General features: G+C 37.4%; 2 protein-coding genes across 2 annotated transcripts; one reads left to right on the forward strand and one right to left on the reverse strand.

Moving 5' to 3' along the window:
* Positions 1-613: 613 nt before the first annotated feature.
* On the reverse strand, positions 614-8,796 carry LOC132151781 (dnaJ homolog subfamily B member 1-like). The gene is made up of 3 exons (XM_059560143.1): positions 8,240-8,796; positions 4,370-4,923; positions 614-3,414 (listed from the first exon to the last, which is right to left on the reverse strand). The coding sequence occupies exons 1-3, from the start codon at positions 8,448-8,450 to the stop codon at positions 3,184-3,186; spliced, it is 996 nt and encodes a 331-aa protein (XP_059416126.1). The 5' UTR covers positions 8,451-8,796; the 3' UTR covers positions 614-3,183.
* Positions 8,797-16,193: 7,397 nt separating this feature from the next.
* Positions 16,194-22,471, forward strand: LOC132151789 (very-long-chain enoyl-CoA reductase-like). The gene is made up of 11 exons (XM_059560156.1): positions 16,194-16,762; positions 17,443-17,494; positions 17,636-17,680; positions 18,125-18,228; positions 19,276-19,391; positions 19,605-19,710; positions 20,003-20,075; positions 20,159-20,202; positions 20,277-20,334; positions 20,419-20,507; positions 21,948-22,471. Exons 1-11 carry the CDS (start codon positions 16,595-16,597, stop codon positions 22,119-22,121), a joined length of 1,029 nt encoding a protein of 342 aa, XP_059416139.1. The 5' UTR covers positions 16,194-16,594; the 3' UTR covers positions 22,122-22,471.
* The last annotated feature ends 197 nt before the right edge of the window (positions 22,472-22,668 follow it).

A 22,668-nucleotide genomic window follows, 5' to 3' on the forward strand; every position in this document is an offset into this window, starting at 1 on the left:
GTGCATATTTCTCTCCTAATTCAGATGAGATGACTTACTGGAGAAATAAATTTTATGGATAGATGACTCCTATTTTAGCCATAAACAACATTTTAAAGTTAGAAACATCTTAAAGATGGATTTGTTTCTTACAAACACAGCTTTTTACTTCACAAGATGTTAAGTGATGGACAGGAGTCATGTGAATTATGGATTATTGTGATTTTTTTATCAGCTATTTGGACTCATTCTGACGGCACCCATTCACTGCAGGGGGTTCCTTTGATGAGCAACTGATGTAATGCTACATTTCTCCAAATCTGTTCTAATGAAGAAACAAACTCACCTGCATCTCAGATGGGCTGAGGGTGAATAAATGTTCAGCTAATTTTCATTTTTAATTTATCACTTACAACAAGCACATCATCATCTACTGGTGTGGACATTAATATTCATTATAGTTCTTCATGTGAAAGGGCCTCTGAAGTAGAAATAGAAAAAAGATAACTTTTCTACTTATAAAATACTTAAAACTCTTGTAGCGCTGAAAATCACAATGATACTTTTCCATGATCATGTATGCATTCCTGAATACAAATACAGTAAAAGACTTACTACAAGACAGCACTTGTAAAGCCTTTAATCGCAAGGAATAAAAAACAATTATGCATATGATAAAGAATTGAGAAGCATTTCACAAAAAAACAACATCTTTTTACAGAAACACATATTCCATAACATTGTGAATTTCAAATAGCATGCTGATGATGCAGCAATCACGTGTGAGGTACTTTAAACTGTGTGCATATGTGCCATCGCAATCTGCATACGTTTGGCACAAATACTGTCAGTCCTTATAAAATTACTTCTGGTAATGGCAGTTCTAAGTTGCAAAATCCAGTAAAGTCTATAAAATCGCCATCATCTCATCATTGTACATCATCTCAATATGTGCACTACAATGACAGCATAAATACATGACTCTAAAATAAAAATGTGTTTCCCAGGCCATGAAAGAATATTATGAATTCTTTTCAAGCTACATTTACTGCAAGCAAAAGAAGGTTTAAGTTGTGTATAATGTTTTATAGTGTGAATTCCCACAAATGAATGCTCCTTAGCAAATTAGAAGTCTTGAAAGCTGAAGTGTGTAATTTTGCTGAAACTACACACTATTAGTGCTTTCCAAAACATCACCCATTAATAGTTAATTAAAGCTACATTCAGGCATTTTTAAACCTGAAATGTACTTGGCTGCAACAAACAAATAACTAGAGGAGGGATGGTCTGAATGGAGCAGTTATGTGCTCAAAGAAGGAAATCACAGTGACCCATGGGTCACTCCTAGCAGGAGAAAGCGAGTGATGTCCGCAGTGTGAATGTGCAGTCACATTTACCATTGCTCTGTGAATCTGCATGGTCGAAATCTAGTCTTTCCATCAGGAATCTATGAGTTTGGGAATTCTGTGGGAACGTTTCTGTGACGGTTTCAAAGTAGTCACAGAAATTCACCGCGTTGAGCCACAGAAAGCAGCTTCATTTGAAAATATGTGTGGGGAAAAATTTCCCCCCCACACAGATTCCTAGTCTCCTTATTTTCAACGTATGAGCTGATGCAGACATTTAACTTGAATGTGCGAGGCATCCGTTGTATTTCGTTTCCAGTTATTTTAATGACAAAACTGCTCGCTATACTGCTTGACATTGCAAACAGGTATTTCTTATTATCATATTGTCATAATTATAAACACACTGGTTTGCAGCAGAAGTAGTTTTACTGTAGCCTACTTATAGACCTTGTAGCCCCGCCCCTTTTCTGCACTGCATTCGTTGTCTTGTCTTCCGTTTTTTTTTTTCAACACACAGATCACATGAATTCATGAATTAACTACTCATTTAAAAATCGTCCCAGTCTTCTGACATTTACATCATTCGCTTCAAACATTACAATGTTTATGATAAATTCTGTTAGCTCTACATTAAGTAAACCCACTTCAACAGTTTATTCATCTTCGACAGTGATGCTATAGAGCTACCACAAAAACGGTAGTTCAAAATTCTAAAAACTAAAATTCTAAAGATGGCTGCACACGTGTTTCTCTGAAGCATAAGGTCTATTCTAAGCGGAAACCTTCCTGCCTCTCTTTTGAATCACACATGGAAGTGAGTTTAACTGCAGTTCATCAACTGACTGCTACAGACATGCTCCAAAAGGATTTCAATCCCATAGACCCCTCCCCCCCAATGTTAAAATGCCCAAGCGGAAAAGTGGTTTTGGACTACATAGCTAATCTTGCCCTAACTCATCTGTTTAAGTTATAATAAAATTCTGCATTAATTAAGGGCGTGGCCAGTTGAGTGACAGGTGGATTACCTGCTCCACCCACGTACTGCCTCTTTGCCCACTTCCAGTTATCTAAATCGAAAAAGATTTTCAGAAACCTATGAGTATGATCACAGACACTATGCCCATGTTTTATACAGTCTGTGGTCTACCCATCTATCTATTTACCTATAGTGCCTAATGAATCGGAAATCTCACACATTCATAGAAAATAGCTTACTTCATCATTGAAAAATGAGGTGGATTGGAATGACTCCATTTCCCCAATGAAGTTTTATCAAGCAATAGTAAATGTAACCACACTTTAACATACTCTGGAAGCACAGTGATAATGCTCAGGAGAGAAATTTCCTAGGCTCACTCTATGCAAAAAACTCGGCTCCCAGCAGCCCCGTCATTGGGGTTTCACACACCCACAATCACACACACACACACACACTTCTACAATCACTATCTGAGACCCTCAGAAATGTATAAAACCCTACTGTTCAGCATTGATGTTACTGTTAAGTACAATGTTGACTGCTCAGAGAGTAAAATTGCAATCTTAATTTAATAAACGAAAATATAAACAGATTCAAGGGGAAAGAAGGCTGAAGAAGCAAACAGGAGGATGATGGAGCAGTACTTGGAGGTACTACAAAAACTATGTGTGAAAGTCAATATATTACCAGTAAAAGTGCATTGCGATGTAAGTAAGTGGGTATAAATAATCTGTTGGGAGCTCTATTGTGTTTCTCTGAGCTTGAATTTTGTGTATTTACCACTGCTACTTTCAGGTGCAAAAATATCTAGAAAATCAGAAGGGCCCAATCATAGGATCTGTGTGTTGAGAGTCTGTCCTCCAGCGGTTGCGATGCTCAAGGTGGTAGGATCTGAACCAGAGATTCCCGGGCATTTGGTCCCAACTTGTCCGGAAATTTCACAGAGAAATCTAGCACCATGTCTCCTCTCTTTTCAGGACATTTGGACAGTGGCAGTCCTTCTCCCACGATCCTCTTCTTCATACCGGGTTTGATGACATCACGTGATGTCACTGTGACAGTTCTTCCGTCCAAGGTGGGGGCACTGATGGAGCAGCCGCAGAGAGCCTGAGTTAGTGATGGTTAAGAGAGAAAAACAAGATTAACACGACTTCCTTATTTAACCCTAAGTCTACACGAATAACCAAAATAATATCAAAATCACTATACGCCATACTGCCATTATTAAAGGCTGCGATTTAAATAAATAATTATATGCGCCGCCTGTTTCAGAGCGAATTGCTGCACTGTTCATTTACACGAGCAGCTGATGATCCAGTGTTTTCAGCATCTCAGAGCTAGTTTCACAGTAAATGCCAATGCCACATCTGCTCTGAGTTTGTGTGGCTTGTAACATGCAACTGGGAATGCCAGATGCATCAACCATCTGCCCAAACTTGTAAAGAGAAGCACTTACAAACCGTCTGTTTTCAACTAAAGAGAAAATGTAAGTGTTTTTCTACAAAAAGTAAAAAACAAATTTTCAACCTATTTTTTTTTAAATGATTAAAATGTATTTTAAAAAGTTAAGAACTTTTAAAATCATAGCTATAAATATTAGTATTTTAATTTTATAGTTGTACTGTAAAATAAAATAAAATGTCTGCACATTAAAATGCTTATTTTTATGTTATTTTATGAAATATTTCAATAGCAATATTATATTGTTAAATATTATTATTTAATAATAGTGTTATTATTATTATTACAATCATTTTAATACGTTATATTGATATAAACATCACAAATTGATTTTTGCAGCCCTATAAACAAACACAGTAAACCTGGAGTTCTCCCAAATCGTGCAGCCCTAGGTTAACCTTTGTATTCTCATGTTACTTTACTTGAATAAAGACATACTTTAATTATGAGAAGAATTCTAGGAACAAATTTTCATGTGATTTTTTAAAATGACCCTTTGCTGTACTGACTGAACACTTTTCAAAAGCTTAGCAGAAGTTCACTGGTGTATATTACTGGAGGTTAAGTAACTTCATCTCTCCAGCAGACACGAGACACTCACCTCTCGGAGGGATATCCTTGCAGGGTAGATGACGTCAGAGCCATCTCTCCTAAAAACTGGGTGAAGCTTGTCCTTAACCACAAACACTATGTCGGCAGGGATGTTGGTTGGCGTCTCGTCTCCCTCTTTGGGAAAGGTAATCTTAGTCCCCTCCTTCCAGCCACGCTTGATGTCCACAGTGAGGATCTTGTCTTCGGTGCGCACGGTGCAGCCATCCGGATTCAGCCTCTTGCGAGAGATCTTCATCTTTTTTGTGCAACCAGAGAACACTTCTTCCAGACTCACCTTGAGCTCGTGCACTACTGGGGGATCTTTCTTCTTTACTCGGCCCCCGTGCACACCGCCTCCCCGAGACTTAAAAGATCTGGGAAATCCGCCCATCCCGAAGGCTGCAAAGGGGTCGTCAATGTCCATGTCATCTGCGCCCCCAGCAGACGCAAAAAACTGATCGAACGGGCTGCGGCCACCGAAGAACTCTGCAAACATGGCGTGAGGATCACCGTGAAAAGTATAGCTTGGGCCATTGCAGCCACCTCCGGTGTGTCCCTTGAGTCCTGTACGAGAAAGAAATAATATTTACGGATTAACAGCAAATCAACATTTGAGAAAATATAAGAAACAGCATATAGAAAGAGCAGAACCAGCTCACAGGAATGACCCAGCCACGTGGTACAGTTTGAATTCCTAATCTGGAGATCAGAGGGGGTTTCAAGTCCCTCGTCGATTCCACCCTACACGCTCCTGTGTTTGCAGCATTCAGAAAAAAACTCAAACGGTCACCAAAGGTTATCAAGCTTCAGTCAAACAGAGACGCTAAAGGCTGATTTATACTTCTGCGTTGAAACTATGCTGTAGTGCGCGTCAAATCTATGCGTACCACAAGGACTGTGATTGGCCTGCTAGTACCCCTCCCTCCATATGTATTTGAGTTTGGTGTGCGTATATTAATATATTTTAATGTTACACCATATTTAAAAAAAAGCAAAGCAAAAAACAAGAGTCTATGCTGTCCGCGACAAACAGTTGTTCTACCAAGTCCTTGTGGAGATTTAAAGAATGCCATCTTTTCCTGTTATGTTGTCGTCTCTTTTTTTGTAGTTTAAATAAATTATCTGTTCTTTGATATTTATTTGCCACCGTCATGGCTGATGCTTCTCTGACAAGCTGCTTCTTCTTCAGCTTTTGTCTTGGTACTGCTGGTTACACCAGCAACATGCCCGTGGACACACTAGCCGTTTGCATGTGTACTGCACGTCGACGCAGAAGTGAAAACCGAAAACCGACAAACAGCCTAAAATGTAGAGGCTATATGGCGTATGTCTGATGCAGAAGTGTAAATCAGCCTTAAAGCTTTACTGCTACTGTGGGAGCTCACTTAATTTATACACTCCTCATTTAAGGCCCCAATATACTTCAAGCGAAATCCAAGAACAAATGGGTGTTATATAATATAAAGAAAAATGTGGCCAAAATGGTGTTTGTTTGGAGTGGTGGTTTGAAACTTGCCAAAGCTGACTCGCTGGAAAACATTGCACCTTGTGGAAAACACTTTCAAATTGCCATTGGCACACAATGATTACAGAATAAGTGGGTGTTGGAAATCATTTCAGGTTCATTTCGTCAACAATGGAGCCAGACTGAGACCTACATATATTTGGAAGTTAACCATACAGGTCCTTAAAATATAGATACCAAAAGTTAAGAACCAGTATTTAAAATTCAACTGCCTTGAGTTACAGGCAACCTTTTGGGGAAAAAAAATTGAAAAGTGCTTTTTTTCACAACTGGCATATAATGCAACAAAAATGGCTGTGATGAAAAAAATTAAAAAATAATCAGTTCCACCAGGGACCTCTGGTTGGGTTGACACTGAATGACCCGGCTGCTCTTTTCTGCTGTCTTTTTTTGTTCTGTATTTGTGCAACGTGCATAATGTAAATATCATCAGCAGCATAGTACACATACAGTACTGTACGCAACTTAACTGCTAATGCTAATTAATTTCTTTGCACTCATTTTAATTAATTAATTATATATATATGCACTTTTAAAACCTTGTTTTACCCCTGAGTGAAAAACAATAAAAATAATATAGAGTATATCGGGGCCTTTAGAGTACCACCGAAAAGCAGAAATACATATCAAGCAACATGACATGTCTCTTTTTAAATAATAACAACAATAGTAATAATAATAATAATAATAAAGAAATATCTACAATCTTCACTTTTAACAACACAACGTGACTTGTTTCCTTTTCAATTTTATTCATTTCCACAACAATTTTTCCATTAATAGCCTATCAGTGTGGACATCTATCCTTATATAAAGTACTAAAAGGTGTGTTATGGTACCACATCAGCACATTTTAAGAGCTGTCCATCTATCTGTATATATTAGTATTTATCTGTTCCATTAAAGCACTTATGAGCACACGCTGCCTGCGTTCAGCTCATATTCTCCAAAATGGTGCTATGTTGATGCGGAGAGACACAGAGACAAATTGTTGAATAAAGTTGTTGTTTTTGTTTTATTCGTGTACAAAAAGTATTCGTCACTTCATAACGTTACGGTTGAACCACTGATGACAGATGAACTATTTTGACGATGTCTTTCATACTTTTATGGACCTTGACAGTTTATTTTACTTGGCAGTCTATGGGACAGTCACAAGTCTCCTGGTTTTCTTCCAAAATATCTTAAATTGAGTTCTGACGATGAACGAAGCTTTTATGAGTTTGGAACGACATGGGGGCATGTGATCAATGACAAAATTTTCATTTTGGGGTGGAGTATCCCTTTAATACTGTGTGCTGTTACCTGGATGATCCACAACTGTTTTTCTGTTTTATGATGGTTGTTCATGAGTCCCTTGTTTGTTCTGAACAGTTAAACTGAGAACTGTTCTTCAGAAAAATCTTTAAGGTCCTGCAGATTCTTCAGTTCTCCAGCATCTTTGCATATTTGAACCCTTTCCAGCAGTGACTGTATGATTTTGAGATCCATCTTTTTACACTGAGGACAACAGAGGGACTCAAACACAACTATTAAAAAAGGTTCAAACAATCACTGATTTTATTTTTTATTTTTTTACAAAATAAGAAAAATTTGGACATCTTCATCCTGTTCAAAAGTTTTTACTTTTTACGGCTTTTAATGCATCTTGTTTTCTTCTGGAGCATCAGCGAACGTTTAAACCTATTTTTGAATAATTGTGTTTGAGTCCCTAAGTTGTCCTGTAAAAAGATGGATCTCAAAATCATTCAGTCACTGCTAGAAAATAAAATATGCAAAAATGCTGGAAAACTGAAGAATCTGCAGGACCTGGAGGATTTTTCTGAAGAACAGTTCCAAGTTTAACTGTTCAGAACAAACAAGGGACTCATGCACAACCATCACAAAACAAAAAATAAAAAGAAGTTGTGACCCATTGATCATCCAGGTAACCACACAAACTTTTGAATGGAGTTTTCTTTTATAATTTCAGCTATTTGTTGGTCTTGTGGACTATATGTTAACACATTTTATGTACAATATCTTACTCAGGACAATACTAAAAAATAACCTGCATTTTGTATGATCTCTCTTATTTTATTAAAATTATTCACATTTTCACAGATTCTGCAAAGGATTCCCAAACTTTCGCATGCCACTGTATATAACTATCTATATAGATAGACATATAGATAGACATACAGAGACAGACAGATAGATATAGATAGATGTACAATGTACTGTGATAGCAGTGTTATCAAAAGTACAAAAAGAATGTTATCTATCTATCCGTCTATTTATCTATATCTCTCTCTCTCTCTCCCTCTATCTATCCATCCATCCCTTTATCTTTGGCGGGACAGTGACAGCTCTTACCATCCTCTCCACATCTGTCATAGATGTCTTTCTTCTTGGCATCGCTCAAGACATCGTAGGCTTCGGCGATCTCTTTGAATTTGTCTTCTGCTCCGGCTGATTTGTTTTTGTCGGGATGAAACCTCAAAGCTTGTTTTCTGTAGGCTTTCTTGATCTCCTCGTCCGTGGCGCCCTTCTCTATCCCCAGGACCCTGTAATAATCTTTACCCATCACAAAACTCGACCAAAACGCCGCTGATGTTCAACTAACGTTAACTGCGTCCATATGTCGATACCCCACCAAATATTGAACGAGCTGACTAATTTAATCGATCCTCCTCCTCCTATTCTGTCGAAATCGGATGGACTCTATCAAACTGTTTTTAAGTTATTTATCCAAATCCTCACATATCGCGCACAGCCGCTGCCGCGTCCATGCGATATGCGATCATTTTCCCGAGACTCTTCTAACTTTAATCGATGTAATGTTTCAATATCACACAGAGTTCCCGGCGAAACGCACTGAACTGTAACTGTCAACGTCGCGAGCGTCCGCAGAAAGTCCGAGAAGCATGACTTGCTCGGCGGCGCAGATGCTGCAGATGTGACTGAACGAGCGCCTCCTGCGGCGAGGAGTGTGCCCTGCATGTTCCTAAAGACCTGTCTATAATCATTTGGCAAGTGTAAAATATTACATAACATTATTACATTAATACGAATAAGGATTAAATAAATAAGTAGTAAATAAAGTGAGCTGATAAATAAATGGAGATGTTGAAGCACTGTAGGTGTTTTATGAGTGAATCTGTTCAAATAGCCGATAGTGAAGAGACCAGACATGAGCTACTCACACGACTATGCCTGCAGTGACATAACAAAGAGAAATATGAGCAATATGAAATGCCTAAAGTAGTCAAACAGATAACAAAGGCAACCAAATAAAGACTACATTTTGTATTTTATTTGTACATGTTAGCCAGCTAGCTAGCTAGTTCACCTAATTAGCATACCCGTACCTTTCATTTTAATTCTGTGCATTCATACAGTGGAAAATTACATACTTGAACTTAATTATTTAATTTATTGAATGATAGATTATAGTCCTAGTCATGGTCTTTTTTAAAAGACATTTAGACACTTTTTGCTGAATTAAGAGCAAGCAGTAATAGAACTGATATTAAAACAACATCACAGAAGCTTACATTTATTTGAAAGAAAATAAAGTAAAATTAAATAAGCAGTTAACTCAAGCAAGAACATTTCACGGTGTCAGTGCTGCCAGTTAAGATGTTATAAAAAGGCTATTTCAATAAATATCATGGCTAATAAAAATAAACAGTCTTTAATGAGTGATTTTTATCTCTATATTGATTTTTTCTGCTCCTCTTCTTTGTATTGCTTACTGCCTCGTGCCCCTGATAATTTTCTTTTCCTATTTCTCTATTTTTATTTTTTTATTATTACTATACTTTAAGAGCAAATAAATTGCAAAACCTTTTTAACTGTATGCACCATACATAATTAATTTCTTATGATGACGTATTATAATTACGTCATGAGGCAGAAAGTGTTAAATCTTATGATTTTTCATTGATGTTAATTTTATTCTAGCATTACTTTAATCAGTTTGATGATTGAGCAGTACTAAAATTATGTCCTCATGAAATCAAAAATGTATTTATTTACTTTATTAGCGCACATTGCTAGTCTTGATGCAAGTTAAAAATGTTTGTCTTCGTAATCTTTAATCAAAATCTGAAATTTTTCTTGGGGGGTTAGGATTAGGCAGTCAGATGTATTAATAATTTGGCAGGGGGTGGAAAATGAGCACAACACCAGCCATAGCTCTTGTTGGGGAAAATGGCGCATAGCAACTTTGGCACATAATATCTGCTTTCTGATTGGTCAGTTCGCCTGTCAATAAAGCTTTTTTTTTTGTTTTGTTTTTTTTTGTTTTTTTGCGAAAGGTAAATTAGCCTAGATATTTCACTATCAATTTCCAAACATAATTGCAGCATTAAATATTGTAGCCAATCACCGACACATCTGTATAAGTGCACGAATGCAATGACTGGAGATTTTCGCTTAATAATAGACTACATTTTCGATTTGTTTTGGTTGTTCCCTACTGCATGCCTTCAGAACATTTGAAATATGGAATGAGTTGCATGGGAGGATTTCATATTTGTAAAAATATTGAAAAAGTTTACAATTTATTAAATGGACAAGTGCAAGCATTTTTTTTAAATCTTCTTTTATGATTTGAAAAAAGAAGGTAACCTAATATGAATAATAATATTAATAATAGCCTATTAGCGCATTTCATTGTGCATTAGGATGCAATATACGTATGCATTTTTTATGCTTATTTTGGCAAATGTAATGCAGTAGATCATCTGGGTATTATAGGCCTAGACAGAAAATCATATAGGCTTAATGTGCACAGTATCACACACAGTACTATATACTACAGAAATAGTAAGAGTGCTATGTTAGTATGCTATTCCAAACATAGCTGGAGCTGAGCAGTTGTTTACAGTAGTCTCGCAGTCCTTATTATAAAAAAGTGCAGCAGCCTATACTGAATAGTAAGCTTACCTATACAGAGAACAGCACTGCAAGGTATTTAAAAAAAATACCAGGGTACCATGATTACACAGCATGATATGATCTGCCATTGAAGAGCTTTCATGACTAGTCATGCATTTATATAAGGAGTCTTAATAACACATTGCTTCGGAAATGTATATTTCTCATGTTTTATATGTTTGGTTCAGCTGTCAATTGTGGAAACAGACCAAGAGTGGTGTAACACTCATCTAGTCTCATGTCTAGACAAGGACACAGTATTACTGCAAATCAAAATGTAGTAGTCTAACGTAATATGAGCTCTTGTTTGGTTCCATGCGTGCACGGTTAGCACACCATGATCATTTGGAGCAGTTGAAGTAAGCAAACAGATATAGGCTGTCTTCACTCCAGCTAAACTTGTCTGAGACATCATTTCATCTGAGCATCGTCTATTTTTATTTCTACTAAAAATCTTAGGATTATATCAAATTAAAGCTACTTTAATGAGTGAACACTGGCTTTTCCCAAAACACACTCATGGCAATTTCAGGTCTTTGGACCTTCATATTTGTATGAATCATCAAAAATACCACCTCATAATACAGTTACTTTATCTCATGAGACCGGGTTGATTTTTCCTGGGAGAAATAGAATAGAATAGAATAGAATAGACTTCTAATATATTGTAGACCTACATATATTTGAGTCACTCCAGCATTATTCATGTATTAATTTAGCTTAATGGTAAACCTTTTCTCAATGTTTTACCTTGTCAGTTCTGAAAACTTACTTTATAAGTTATGGTTTATTTGTGGTGTTGACAGTATTAGATTTGCATTAGTTTTTTCCTTAAAAAAGGGGCCCATATATTTTCATGGGGATAAAACAACAACACTTTTTTATGATTTAAATCTAAATTGTGTGATTAACCTGTCAAACTAAATTATGATCTGCTGTTCTGTATTGTACAATACAGAAGTGGAAAGAGTACAAAAATATTTTACTCAAGTAAAAGTAAAGTACCATTACATTCATGCAATTTTACTTAAAGGGTTAGTTCACCCAGATAGCAAATTTATGTAATTAATAACTTACCCTCATGTTGTTTCAAACCCGTAAAACCTCCGTTTATCTTTGGAACACAGTTTAAGATATTTTAGATTTAGTCCGAGAGCTCTCAGTCCCTCCATTGAAGCTGTGTGTACGGTATACTGTCCATGTCCAGAAAGGTAAGAAAAACATCATCAAAGTAGTCCATGTGACATCAGAGGGTCAGTTAGAATTTTTTGAAGCATCGAAAATACATTTCGGTCCAAAAATAGCAAAAACGATGACTTTATTCAACATTGTCTTCTCTTCCGTGTCTGTTGTGAGAGAGAGTTCATATCAAAGCAGTCTGGATATCCAGTTCGCGAACGAATCATTCAGTTCACCAAATCGAACTGAATCGTTTTAAACGGTTCGCGTCTCTAATACACATTAATCCACAAATGACTTAAGCTGTCAACTTTTTTAATGTGGCTGACACTCCCTCTGAGTTCAAACAAACCAATATCCCGGAGTAATTCATGTACTCAAACAGTACACTGACTGAACTGCTGTGAAGAGAGAACTGAAGATGAACACCGAGCCGAGCCAGATAGCGAACAATAGACTATAGACATATAGTTTTGAGCCAGAATAAACAGACGAGGAGTTACAAACTTTGGAAGCTGTAAGACGAAGGGAGAATCAGAACGAACACGGACTGGTGGTGTAAATGTGGAACATGCCAACCTATGCCGACAGAAACCGAGTGCCTTTGTTGTAATGAATGGGACCGGGTATAGCCATCAATGTCAAGGCTTGATAACAATCAAAATATTTGCGTCACTACCACGGAAGATTTCTCTGCCCTAATACACCCGGCAGTTGTCTTTTTTCCCCATTGTGACAAGATCAACTGGAAGAAACGCCCCATGCCGAGTGAACCTAATGGTCAGCTGGCCACCAAGTAAGTGATTTTGTTATAATGATCATTCATAGTTCAATGAAATTGTAGTATAGCCATTGCATACAGTGTGTCACAATAATAACAGTAAAGGGGATACACGGACCCCCTATTCACGTAATAGTGTCACTACTAAGGTTATATTACATTAGCATGGCACTGTTACAGTATGGCTAATGTTAGTCATCTCAAAACATAACGGAACACTTACCACAGCAACAGGTGATCCAATTTGTCCTGTCTTTATTATCGATGGGATGGCTGTATCCTTTAGCACACGTTTCATGGTCCGTGTGGCAACTTGCATTTTTTTCAAAATAGTCGTCTACAGTAAAATGTTCAGAGCAAACGAAATACTTCGTGATGGTGTTTACAGGTGTGTTTGGATCTATTTCCAGAGCAAGTAGCCATCGATTCATCAGGTCAGCGTTTGTGGTTGGAATTCTATTAAACATCATAGTAATACCTGGTCTCCCCTGTTTATTGTCGCAGTTCTTTACAATACAGCGAACACCCATGATTGTACACTATAAATCTACTATCTAGTAATTGCTGACTATTACTCCAACTCTGAGCGAACTCTCTTCTCCTCACCACGGCGCATCTCGGGTGCTGCGCTAATCACTCTGCCCAAGTAGCCACTCCGCCGAAGTAACGTTAGCTGTGCTCCTACGCCTAGTGAGAATATAGTTCCCAGTATTTATACGATTAAAAATGGTCTCTGTCTCATATAGCCTTGTTATTTGTACACGCTGTGACTATACAGATCACAACATGTAAATAGGAAAATGTTTGCATTATTTTGTCACTTATTGGGATTACTATGCTACCAGTATCCATTTACATCCAGTCTTTGTGCTAAGCTAGGCTAGCGGTGGGTGCGTCAAATAACACTTACAGAACGCACCGAAATAAAAAAGGTATGTATGGACTTATCTAACTCTGGGGGATACTGTAAATAAGCTAAAGTCCCAAAAAGTTGGAGTGTTCCTTTAAGTACAAGTAAAAGTACCAGTCTTAAAATCTATTCAAGTAAAAGTAAAAAGTAGCTCATTTAAAATTTACTCAGAGTAAAAATGACTTACTCTGTATTACTTATTGGTTACATTTTAACAGTGAGAGGGAGGCAAAAATGGCACAGGGCAAGGGTGTCGAACTCAGTTCCTGGAGGGCCACAGTCCTGCACAGTTTAGATATAACCCTAATTAAACACACCTGATCCAGCTAATCTAATCATTTAGGCTCATTTGAAAACTACATGATATGTGTGCTGGAGCAGGGTAAGAACTAAACTCTGCAGGGCTACGGTCCTCCAGTAACTGAGTTTGGCCTATTAATCTCAAACTAATTGTTTTTAATTAAAGGAATCAGTTATTTAGAATTATAAGACATTTGGGCTGTTACCAGGCAAATCAGTATCAACAAACTCATCTTTCCAACGCAGACGAAATGCAGAAGCTTCATCGGAAGTGGCATTTATATGTATTAACACATTGTTTAGTGCAGGACAAGAATGCATTTAACCTGCAGTTACAAATGCATGAATGATGTTTTGATATACAAGACATGAAATTTTGAATACTCATTTGAAATGATAAGAAATAATTCAATTAATTAAATCAAAAGATACTTTAAATGTGAAATTAAAATGGCCAGTATGTGTCAGCAAGTTACTGTTAATAAGTGAGTCATTGCGATTGAACCGAATCATTTAAACGGTTGATTCATTCAGGAACGAAACACATTGCTCAGAGATGCAAAACAGTGCTTTGGTGGCTGTGTTTGGAATAATTTTTTTGTTGTAGAAATAGAGCAAACTCAGGCAATATGGTGTCTAAAGCGCAAGTCTCTTAATTTACTAGTTTACTGACCTGTTGTAAATATGTGTATATATATATATATATATATATATATATATATATATATATATATATATATATATATATATATATATATATATAATCATGCTGATTTTTGGAGGAAAAGACGGCATTCTTTGTGTGATTTTGATTTACTATATGAAATAATATAAATATGTAAATTTTCTGCCCCTATATATCTTCAATTTTGTGATAATTTTAAATGCATTTTACAAGACTGAATAACAGTCTAATAGAACGCACTATAAATGCGCGCACACATCATTAAAACAACAACGATATTATCGCAGACGATATATTGCACGCTCCGCACCACTGTCTTTTTGGCTAATTTGTGCAAAACCTCTTGCTAAAATGTCAAAGCTTCATTTTAACCAACGATGCAATTATTTAGCTTACCTTACCGTCACATGCTTGCGAAGGGTTGATGTCTTGTCGAGAGTTTATAAGATGCTAGTTTGGTCTCCCTAAGCACAGCTTACACTGCATAATTGAGCATAAATATCGCCAGGGGTTTACTTCATTTCCTTCGAGTTCAACTTCAGAATATGACAGGGTTTCGTTTTCAGCGGTGTCTGCACCACTAACGCCTGTTTTGTCCGTCTGCATCTTTCTTGTGATTTTAGCGCCAGTTTGCCCTCATTATTTACTACAGTAGTTTCCAGGGAGCGATTTTCTTTTTCTTTTCTTTTTTTACTCAGTAATTAATGTGTTTTAAAATGTAGCGAAGTACAATACTTCAAACAAAATATACTCAAGCAAACGTAAAATTACAGATTTAAAAAATTACTTTAAAAAGTAGAAGTACACAAAAAAGATAGGCTACTCAATTACAGTAACGCGAGTAAAGGTAATTCGTTACTTTCCACCTCTGGTAAAATATCAAATAAATGTTACCTATAACTAAAATTAAATAAATAAGCTAGTTCCAAAGCAGCATTTTTCATTTTATGTAAACACATTTTATTTCATCATAATTTTAATTAAATTATGTACTAAAATAACCATAAATGAAAATTAAAAGCTTTATAAACATAAAAAACTTTTACAAATTGCTAAAACATACAATTGCAAATATATATATATATATATATATATATATATATATATATATATATATATATATATATATATATATATATATATATAAAAAACATAATTCATAATAATAATAATATCTTTATCTGTACAATCCTTTACATTCCTCAAAGCTTGAGAACAGCTGATGGAAACCAAAGACGGTAAATATACCAGATAACTTAAGACACTTTGCCTATCACTATGTCTGTCTGATCTACTTACTGCTGACAGACACAAATGGCTTCTGTAACCTGCCCAAACATAATGGGAGATCCTCTAGGGACCTCAGAAGTGGCTTATTTATTGACTCCGCTGGTGTGACCATGGACAAACTCAAATAGATGTCCTGACAGAGCCATTGCATGACTCTGCTTGCAAGGCAGATGTATTAATATTCCTCGGACACACACTGCTGCTGCACAGATGCACGCTGTCCTGACCCTAATTCAAAAAGAGACGGGGTGTGTAGGTAAGAGCCATGCACGGCCAGCTGGATTGAGTCCAACAAGGTCACGGGGGCTGGTATTCAGCAAAGCAGGCATATAAATTTAGCTTCATGAAAAGCCATGGATTATGTCTCTGGACTCTCAGCTTTCGTCTTCAGAGGAGTGGTTGTGATAGCCACCCCTCAGGTGTCAAGAGGTGGGAGATATTTCAGTGACACTGCACTCACTCACGCACACCGTCCTTCTCTGTCGCTTCTGCTCTCCGGCTGCACTGCACTCAACGGAGAGCTGGATTTGGGATTTATTATTAAGAACTGAGGCTTGAGGACTTAGGAGAGATGTGTGGGGTGTGAGAAAGACCTTTGAACTACGGACTAAACACAGTGTGCAATAAGTCGGAAGAAGTATCATGGATGCATTGGCTTTAGAGGCAAAAGGGGCTAAGAGTGAAAGCGCAGGAGCTTCGGCACCCCCCAAACCAAGACCAAAACCCCCCCAGAAAGCAAAACGAATTGTTTACTTTGAGGTGGAGATACAAGACGTCAAAACCCGGGAAAAACTACTGCTTCTGGATAAGGTATGTGTTAGATACCATTCAAATGACAAACCATTACTTGTGAATGGGGTTCCTCCTAAAAAAAAACGAACAAACAAAAAAAAACAGGTGAAACCAGCCTAAGATGGTTTTAGCTGGTCTTCCAGCCTGTTCACTGTTTGTTTGCAGACTGGCTTTACTGGGGTGTTTCTTTAACTGATCAAGTGGGTCTTAGCAAGCTAGGACCAACCAGCTGAACACCAGCTTGGAGACCAGCTAAGACCAGCCAACAGCTTATCCTGGTTTTAGCTGTTTCCCCCCCTCCATGACTCTAGATGTTCACTGTGTTTACACAATACAGAGAAGTAAAGAAATCACCTGTAATCATCAGCTGTTATAGATGACAGATAGCTAACAGTAATGCGAGAACAACTAATGCACATGCTGTAGGTTTGTAATAATAAAGCGGTCACTATCAGGAGGGTTCTGCATTGGTCGTGTTGCTTTTGGAACATGAGAATCTCCTCTGAGCTTCCGGGAATTCCTATGTGTGATCCATTGCTTAGACATGCATGTTTAGAATAGAGTAAACCTGATTTATGACTGCATGAGGTGGAAAACCGCAAAGAGGTGGCACTGTACATATCGCATATATTGTGTGTTTATGTATTATAATTGCAAAGCAGAATGTGGCTATTTAGCAGCCTTCTATCCTTCTGCAGGTAGAGCCAACAGCCACTATTTTGGACATTAAGTCTTTGTTCCACAAATCACGTAAGTTCTGCTCAGTGCTGAAGACGCTATGAAACTGCAAAGCCTTTCCTTAAATAGCTTTCTACAAGGAAGATGATAAGTTGATGACATAGAAATAATGGTTTTAGCCAAGTCTTACATGCCAGGCTTCAATTTTCACAGATCCGCACTGGTATCCTGCCAGACAGTCTTTATGCCTTGACCCAAGTAAGTACACCTTTAAACTTAGGAACATGCATGAGTAATATCTTAATGTTGTTCATTTACAACATATCACTGAAGCATGTTATTGCACTCTACCGCTGTTCATTTATTTGATTTCAAAACAGTTGAAACATTGATGTGCTAATATAACTAACCTCTGCACGATCCTCTGCATCCAATCTCCAGATCTGGTTTACCAACACCAGCTCATCCTAACCTGTGAAGATACGACTGTTATTCACTGAAATACCTCTGCATTGCTTTATTGACCATATACTCACCCGCTCTCCAAGTGCACCAGCCAAAACCTGTTCTTTGGATTACCCTGCTGCATTCTTCTGTTTTATGACACAGACTAAGTGAACATAGTTGGTGTCCATATCCATTATTTACGACACTGTATATGTGAGGAGAGCATTAATCGTAGTGTTACATTGTTGATTTCAGAAGGAAAACCCTTAAGAGATGAGGATATCCTTCAGGAGCTTCCTGTGGGAACCACTACAACCTTCTACTTCAGAGACTTGGGCGCCCAGATTGCTTGGGGAACTGTGAGTGTTCACATTTTTTTTGATTTACAAAAAAACTACAGGTGACAATATATGAACCCATCTTAATTTTAATTAAAGGCCAGAATGTAAGTTGAAATTCTGTTTCTTTTTTAATTTTTAAGAAGTCTGCCTTTTATTACAACAGCACGGTGTAGAGAAGACAAGAAGAGAAGAGGGAGAGAGAGAGAGAGAGGGGGCTGGGATTGGGATTGGGAAAGGTCCTATAGCTGGGATTCGAACTTGGGATGCCCATAACGAACATCGGCGCAAACAAATGTTGTGCAATGCAATACAATGATGATTTAGAGATGAAGCCTTAGAAATGTGCATAGTCCTGTCCTATCAGATACGCAGCAGGCCTCTTGATCAGAGAGCCACTGAAAGAAAGACATGCGTGCACACAAATACACATAAACCATTCTCTGAAAACGGTGCTGGGTGAGTTCCCATGAATCACAGGGTACCGAGGTGTCACATGTACAGTATTTGATTATTTTCAGTGAAAGTTGACTCAGTATCGCAGAGGAGAATTCCTTCTAAAACACAGAAGGTCTTCTGAACAGTAAGATAACTGACTCCACTGGAAATCTTTTTACATTTTTTGATATAATATGGAAAAGAGCAGCCTGGACATTCTACTATAAATAAATAACTTATTTTGTTTTCCAGAGAACAAAGTAGTTTATAACATGTGGTCGCGTCTGTGCAGTTAGTAGCATTTTACAATGGATTTGAACGTGGCTCATCAGAGTTTAGTTTCAGTCTTATAATCTTTCGCTGGCAATGTGAAAGTCAGATCAGTGGCTGAACAGTGTGTGCACAGGCCTCTGGTTCAGTTTTCTCTCACCTCCCCACTACTCAATCCTCTTTCTCAGAACTTCTAATCTCTCTGGCACCGTTTCCACACAGGTGTTGATCCCGTTCACCTTTTGCATGCGTAGCCCCCTTTGCCCACTCCTGTCCTGACTCCCACAGGACAGGGATGATGTCAGCACATGGGAGGTATGCACTACGTCACTTTATGAGTTTGTGAATGTGTGTTTGCAGGTGTTCCTTATGGAGTGCATTGGACCACTTGTCATATATCTGCTGTTTTATTTTCGACTGCCTTTAATCTACGCTCCCAAGTACGAGTTCACCGCCAGTAGGCATTTGGTTGTGCAGTAAGTATCATGAAGAAGAGCGCCGTCATGTGTTTAGTCTGTTGGATTCAGTCCAGACAGTGGGAACAGTGTCTCCTAACAGCTGACCTATACTGGTTAACCAAGATACCGGCCCAGAAGTGTATTTTGGGAATGATGTTTAGAAGCATTTGATTGATGTGTCTCAGGAATACACTTTTATTTGAAGATCTGTTGACTCTCTCTTCTCCACAGTATTGCCTGTGTGTGTCATTCCTTCCACTATGGGAAGCGAATCTTGGAGACGTTGTTCGTCCATCGCTTCTCCCACGGCACCATGCCATTTCGCAACATTTTTAAAGTGAGGATGCCTCGCAATTGTGTTTTTTGGTGTCATTTATATTTATATACATCCCAGAAGGCAGCAGTGTGTGACTGATGCATGCTAGGATTTATTTAGTTTTTTTTTTTTAAGCAAGTTCAGTTCTTTAAGTTGATGTGCATTGCACTAAATAAAGATTAGATCATGCCTTCAATATAGTTGATAAAAATGCAAAATAAAAAGAATAAGCACTGAATTTCAGTTAAAGGCAATCAAGCAGTTATATTACAGTATGAGTCTGTAAATCACATGTGATTCTTTCTTTTAACAGAACTGTTCCTATTACTGGTGCTCTGCTGCATGGATGGCTTATTACATCAATCACCCTCTCTACACACCGCCATGTATGTAACGTCTCACTCAAATGCTCTGCAACGTGTTTAATGCATTGAACCGTTGTTCTTAAAGCAAGTCTGTTTACATGCAGATTATGGGGAGACGCAGGTGAAGGCAGCTTTGGGAATCTTCCTAGTAAGCACGCTTCTGTAATGTGCATGTGTTTGTCTCATCAGCGTTCTTTACTCACTGATTTGTCATTTTTGCAGTTCTGTCAACTTGGCAGCTTCTCGATTCACATGGCTCTGCGCAATCTCAAACTATCTGGTAAGATCTGTGAAATAAATCACAAGCCTCAAGTCAACTACTGCGAGTTTGTTTGTATAATGCATTCAATTGTTCTTTACGAAGGCTGCAAGGTGAAGAAGATTCCTTATCCAACCAAAAATCCTTTTACATGGATATTTGCACTTGTTTCGTGCCCAAACTACACATACGAGGTGAGACCAGAGATTGCAGTGTGAGTGATTCCATGTCTTTATAGAGTTGTGCAGAGATTATGTGTTTTTGTAGGCCGACATTTAAAGTGACATCTGTCTGGTTCTCTTGACAAAAACCCATTGGGATTTTCAATTGGCTTTTGGATTGATGCAGAAAATATGCTCAGTGAGCAACAAAAGTTTATGATTCTTACACATTTTGTTCATCGGGATAATCCTCACGAATAAAAACAGGGTTTATGAATTGTAAAGCCTATATACAGTCGGTAAAAAAAGCCGAAAGTGTGCTATAAACGAACTGCAGAATGGGCATATTTTACCCAAAAATGAAAATTAGATATAGATCATTTTATCATTATATTACATTATATCATCCTTTGCAGTGAATGGGTGCCGTCAGAATGGGAGACCAAACAGTTGATAAAAACAAAACAAAACTCAACAACAAATCTTTGTCTTTATTTAATAATAATAATAATTAAATTTTTTAGTTTAAATTATAATAGTTTGAAAGAGTGTGATTATAAACACAGTGAGGCTGTAAAAGTGGACTAGTATTTACCTGTTCGGTGTGATGATGATGTTTACGGTGTGATGATGTTTAAAGGGGCTGTTTGTAATATTTTAACAGTACTGAAGCATAAAAAAAGGCTACACTGTTGGCAGATATTAAAGAATCATGATAAGCTTGCTACTTGTTTTCCCTGAAAAACAATGTTACAGCCAAATCATCTAATTTGAAAGATGTATTCTGTTTCTGAATGTCCATTTTTGTTTTGATCTGTGTGATTCTAACTCTAACCGAGTTCAGGGTTGACGTTTAGCTGAAAACACAGCGCTTTGCAGTCAGTGGAAGCCATTAAACTGACTGGGTCAGAGACTGCAGATTCTACATTACCTATATATATTTAAACACGGATAAATCACTCTTTAACTTTACAGTGTCATCCTCGCAGTCTTCCAGTATCTGTTGCGCTTGTGTTCTCAATCTGGCAACCCTTATGAGCGTCGAGTCTACATATATTTTGAATTTGGACTGCGGTACCCATTTCAACCGCTAGCTGTCAATGTTACATACTGTAAAGTCAGCCTCTGTAGTCCCAGTTGTCCACTTTAGCGAGTGCCAAAAAATAAATAGATATATAAAAACAAGTAAACAAAAAATATCTCAAGCGGGTTTTACTGATTATTTTATGTCATGAAATAAAAGCAGTGTGGTTCACACCTTATTCAGACATTTCAGTTTGGACAATGGAACCAAAAGAGCTAAAATTCTAAATCAGTTCCAGATTTTGGCCTACAATAATATATCATCCCTGCAGTAGCTACTTGTGTCCCGTGTGAACTGGTCCTGTAATGAAATGCTGACCCCTGCTGGTCTCGATGAGTATAGGCCTAAATAACAGACACTAAAGCTGCACTGTTGCTGTATTTCTGTAGCTGGGGTCTTGGCTGGGCTTCACACTCATGACCCAGTGTGTCCCGGTCTTGTTCTTCACTGTGGTGGGATTCGTACAGATGACGGTTTGGGCCAAAGGAAAGCATCGCAGCTACCTGAAGGAGTTCAAACATTATCCCACACTGCGCTCCCCAATCCTGCCCTTCATCCTATAGCAGGAAAATACAACACTACAAATAAGATATACAGAGGATTGTTTTTAAATCAGCTTACAAGTCAGAGATTTGCTAGCTTATATATATATATATATATATATATATATATATATATATATATATATATATATATATATATACACACATAATGAAATAAATAGTACTATGAGATATTTGTAATATTGTATTTGTCAAGTAAAGCCATTATATTTAAATTACAAATGTAAAATATAGAGTATAATGTCTTATTTATATACATGAATGTAGAATATTGTGCAAAATTATGGAAATAAAAAGATATTGAATTAGCAGACATAGTACCACTATCTAGAAATAAAAAGTGACTTTTTGTCTTTATGAGATGTGACTAAAGCAATGATGTCAGTTGAAGAGCAAATCTGTTCCTTTATTTTGAGGTGAATATAACACACTTAATTCCTTCCTCCAGGCGAGACTGAAGCTAATTAATTCGTATGTAGCATATATCCATCCCCTCTCAATCACTTCCAGGTGGTGTTATATTCTGCATTAGAAATTAAGTCTGATA

The sequence above is a fragment of the Carassius carassius genome, chromosome 1, assembly GCF_963082965.1.
Source record: "Carassius carassius chromosome 1, fCarCar2.1, whole genome shotgun sequence".
NCBI lineage: Eukaryota > Metazoa > Chordata > Actinopteri > Cypriniformes > Cyprinidae > Carassius > Carassius carassius.